Below are 4799 nucleotides of genomic sequence, written 5' to 3' on the forward strand. Positions count from 1 at the left end.
AACGTTAGCTAGGCTAGCTTGTAGGGAACGTTACCTCATCTGTGAAAACAAGCTAAAATTGGCCAAGTCAACGCCACAATTTGCCTTCGTATCACTGTCTCCAGTCGGTGCTTTCCCAAATAAATCAGAGATTTTTAAACATTCCTTCCTGCAGACATCTTTTCTTTTTCTCCCTGAGCTTTTCAGCTTCACCTTTACGTTTTGGTGCTGATGACATGCTTTCACTTTTAAAAACGACTTTGTCTGCGAGCGAGTGACGCAAGTGTTGAGTAGTGCGTTCAATTTAAGAATCCTCATCCTCAATCCGCACAGCTGAGAACACTTCGGCTGTGTAAAAACCCATTTTCAGGCGTTTATGAATCAGGTGGATATATTTTCTTATGGTGGTCTTCCGAAGTCCATAAGAACACATTTCAGAAGACACTTCAGAATTTTTTTCGAAAAATAGGCACCATGAGTGTGAATACAGACCGCGAGCAGTAGTATAAATTTCAGTCAGTAGTTTCCAACAACCAAAGTTATTCGAGTAAATTATACGTGTTCTCTGAAGCATACAGTATAGTCTGTGCCGGCGATATTGATGAAATTGGGCCGGTGTTTTGGTCCACCCCAACCCCGTCGGCCCACCGTGGATTCCCCCGGTATCCCCGATGGCCAGTCCGCCCCTGGAGTGACAGGTGCTGGCCATCAGTACTCTCAGTGATTGTGGAAGCGGTGCAGGTGAGCGAGTTGAAGTCGAAGGGGGCATGGCAGGTGCAGGATCACGCTCTGGCCTGACATCATGACTCTTATCCAATACACCTTTTGTCAAATTCAGAAAATTGCTCCTCGCGGCCTTGTAGTTGTCCGTTCTGTGTTTGCGTTCACAAAAGCTCCAGTGTAAGAACACAGTGAATGTCAAACATAGGGGTTTGTACAGAGCCATAAATAATTCACGAGACAATTTTCCAGAATTACTGACTCTGCCTTTAATATTGATTAAGACATAATGAAGAATCAATTTGTGTAATATATCCAACATGACTATCTCACTGAAAAAACTGAAAAGTGTCTGCCTTTACTCAAATAAATACTGAAGCTTATGGAATGTGAAATTCCACTTGGTGGAAATATTATGCACCGAAGCATCGACTGTAATCCATAGCTGTAATCCCTATCCCTATCCCTATCCATTTACTGTAATCCCTATCCCTGTCTTAACTTTGTGGAGTCTTACTAGTAACCTGTTTTAATGATGGACACCAGAGGTGATCTTGCAGGCTATTTGTGCCTTGTTTTTACGCCTTGGTTCGCACCTGTTAAAACCAAATGCACCTGTTGAATCCTTTGTATTGCCCTCACTATATTTGAAGCACTATCTGTCACACGACATTTAACTGTAAATGTCTCATCAGACTCCAGAGAACATTATGGATCCTAGGGTTAAATAAATCAATCTAGAACTACATTTAATTTAATTCTGCTTGTTAACAAGGCACCACATACAGCAGCACTGAATTAACATGTATCAAACTTTCAGGCTTTAATGCTGTTATCCACTCAATGCTTTATACACAGAGGCCAGATGCAGGAATGTAACCCAGATGCTGTCAGTGACCCGTTTACCAAATCTCAACAGGAGGACCTGAAACACATATTCCAGGTTTGGATGCAGTACTGCTATACTGAATATGTCCAGAGTTGACAATATTGATCATAACTGAAGTGGATGGGGAATTCCAGACTGCTCTGGATGTGTAGGATTGTAGCTGTTAGTTCACAGGAGTAAAGACAAGTACACACAAGAGAGCATGCTGGGGGAAAGAATACAGTTAATATGCAGCAAACACAGAAATACTCAGCAATAATGATGATGAATGAAAAATGTGACACCTTTATGTATTTTGGAAAGATGTGTTAATATAAAATGATCCTTGTGGAAATTTCACTTATTGTATAGTCATGGCTTACATAAGGCTCCTTATGCTTTCCCTATAAGAAGGGCTGAGCCATTTTTATCCATAGATATGTTATCCATATATGGACTTCATGCATGCACTGCTTTGTAATGCTTTTGAATCTCATTCCTTCCTCCTAAGATTCATCTGACTAGATGCACTTTAACCAAAAGAGGGGCCTGTACATTCAGGCAGCAAGTCTCTACTACAAATCAATCTCTGGAGTAGAAGCAGCAGTTAAAGTAGACTTATCTCACAGTAAACCCAATGGCTACTGCTACAGCACGTCTCTACTACAAGTTAATCTCTAGAGTAGAAGCAGCAGTTAAAGCAGACTTATCTCACAGTAAACCCAATGGCTACTCCTACATCATAGCCTAGATCAATCCCAGTGAAGAGTGAACTAAGTGAAAAGCTGCATCACTTTTCTACAGATGCTTTCTAACATTGTAGCAACACCACAAAAGTGCATTGTTGTATAATGTATCATGCTGAGTATCAATAAGTTATAACATATCGTTACTTATAAAACACAATACCACCCTTAGTTGAAGGGTAACTAAATGAGGATTTTTATAACACTTTCATAAACACTGAACAACAGGTTTAAAAAGCAACCTATATGTGTTCATGAAGAGTGTATGTCAGTATTCACTAGGTGACATAACATATTCCATAAAATAAACAACAAATTGACACAAATGATGCTTGTGTCATGGATAAACTATGTGTGATTATTATGTGTGTACTATGATTAACCCATAACATGAGTAGTGTCATGGATAAACTATGTGTGATGATTAACTGTGTACTATGATAAACACCCATAACATGAGTAGTTCTTGCTGTCATATTTTCCCCTCAAGTCAATACAGTGTCATTTCTTCCATTATAAACATTTTGTCAGTTTATAATTACTGAAATAAGGTCTTCAAAAACACATTATTCAGTGTATATGAATGAGTTCTAAAATGCTGATTAGGGCACCTTTTACCAAAGTGCTACCGTTAGGATTGAGGTAAACATAAGTACAGTCTGTAAATGTTCCTGAACTATGGTTTTATGGCATAATGACCATTTAACAAGGTTCATTACAATGTAACAAGGATCATGCAATGCAAAGTGTGACCAGATATTCGTACTTTAGGTGTTAGAGGAGAAGATCATCACCTTTGTGAAGAATGAGCTGAAGAGATTCAAGATGATGCTGACTCCAGATTACCAAGAACATTTTGAGAGTAAAGAGGAGGATGAGAGTGAAGCCAGAGAAGGGGCTCTGAAGATGGCAATGCACTTCCTTAGGAATATGAAGCTGAAAGATCTCGCTGACAAACTGCAACAGAGTAAAACATCTTCATATTCATTTTCATCAATATGCTACATCACAAAATAGAAACATACAAATTATTTTACCTAATTGTTGGTGGCTTAAAAAACATGATTATGTTGTTCTTTTCTTACATAGGTGAGCTGTTTGTTCAGACTGAGCTGAAAAGAAATCTCAAGAAGAAGTACCAGAGTGTGTTTGAAGGAATACCCACGCAAGGATGCTCTGCTCTGCTAGAAAAGATCTACACAGAAGTCTACATCACAGAGGGAGGAATTGGAAAAGTAAATGAAGAGCATGAAGTCAGACAGATTGAGTCAAGATCCAAGAGACCAGCTGGACAGGAGACATCAATCAGATGCAGTGACATCTTTAAACTCTTACCTGGCGAAGACGAACCAATCAGAAGTGTTGTCACAAAAGGAGTTGCAGGCATTGGTAAAACTGTCTCAGTTCAGAAGTTCATCCTGGACTGGGCAGAGGGAAAAGAAAACAAAGATATTCACTTCATATTTCCACTGCTTTTCAGGGAGCTCAACCTCATGAGAGAAAAACAGCTCTCTTTGATGGATCTCCTCCACCACTTTTTCACAGAAATAAAGCAGTTAACTTTTCCCAGCCAAGGGAAGTACAAAGTGTTGTTCATCTTTGATGGTCTGGATGAATGTCGACTCCAACTAGACTTTCAGAAAAATGAAAGTTTGACTGATGTGACAGAGGTCACCTCATTGGACGTACTCCTGACAAATGTCATCAAGGGTAATCTGCTCCCCTCTGCTTTACTTTGGATTACCTCTCGACCAGCAGCAGCCAATCAAATCCCGCCTGAGTGTGTTGACAGGGTCACAGAGGTACAAGGGTTCAATGACCCACAGAAGGAGGAGTACTTCAGGAAGAGGATCAGTGATCAGAATCTTGCCAGCGAAGTCATCTCTCACATCAAATTATCAAGGAGCCTCCACATTATGTGCCACATACCAGTGTTCTGCTGGATTGCTGCTACTGTTCTTGGGGTAATTCTTGGCTCTTCAGGAGTTGGACAGATTCCAAAGACTTTGACAGAGATGTATACCTATTTCCTTATTTTCCAAACCAAACAGAGGAGCCTAAAGTTTGAAAATGTGCATGACCTTGAACCACAGTGGAACCAGGAAGTTATCCTTGGTCTTGGAAAGTTGGCATATGAACAGTTAGAGAAGGGTAATCTGATTTTTTATGAAGAAGACCTAAAAGAGTGTGGCATTGATGTCAGAGAGGCAGCAGTATGCTCTGGCATCTGCTCCCAGATATTTCGAGAAGAATCAGGGCTTTATCAAGGAAAGGTGTTCTGCTTCGTGCATTTAAGTGTCCAGGAGTATCTTGCAGCTTTGTATGTGTTTTTGATGATGGCAGTTGAAGGGAAAGACATAATATCCAGACACCAAACTCCTGGAACATCCATTCAGCACTGGAAACAGACAGTAAGTCGCTGGTCTCCTGTAATAAAGAAATCCATGACCATCTTACACAAGAATGCTGTGGACAAAGCTTTGGAG

At 40.2% G+C, this 4799-nt stretch overlaps 1 protein-coding gene across 1 annotated transcript; it reads left to right on the forward strand.

The window, feature by feature from the left end:
• Window positions 1–1040: 1040 nt before the first annotated feature.
• Window positions 1041–4793, forward strand: LOC122132745 (protein NLRC3-like; the record flags this gene model as incomplete). Its single annotated transcript, XM_042707329.1, has 3 exons — window positions 1041–1642; window positions 3085–3280; window positions 3331–4793. Coding segments are annotated over exons 1-3 (1776 nt in total), but the record flags the coding sequence as incomplete, so codon positions are not given.
• Window positions 4794–4799: the final 6 nt, after the last annotated feature.

This window comes from Clupea harengus, unplaced genomic scaffold (assembly GCF_900700415.2).
Source record: "Clupea harengus unplaced genomic scaffold, Ch_v2.0.2, whole genome shotgun sequence".
Lineage (NCBI taxonomy): Eukaryota > Metazoa > Chordata > Actinopteri > Clupeiformes > Clupeidae > Clupea > Clupea harengus.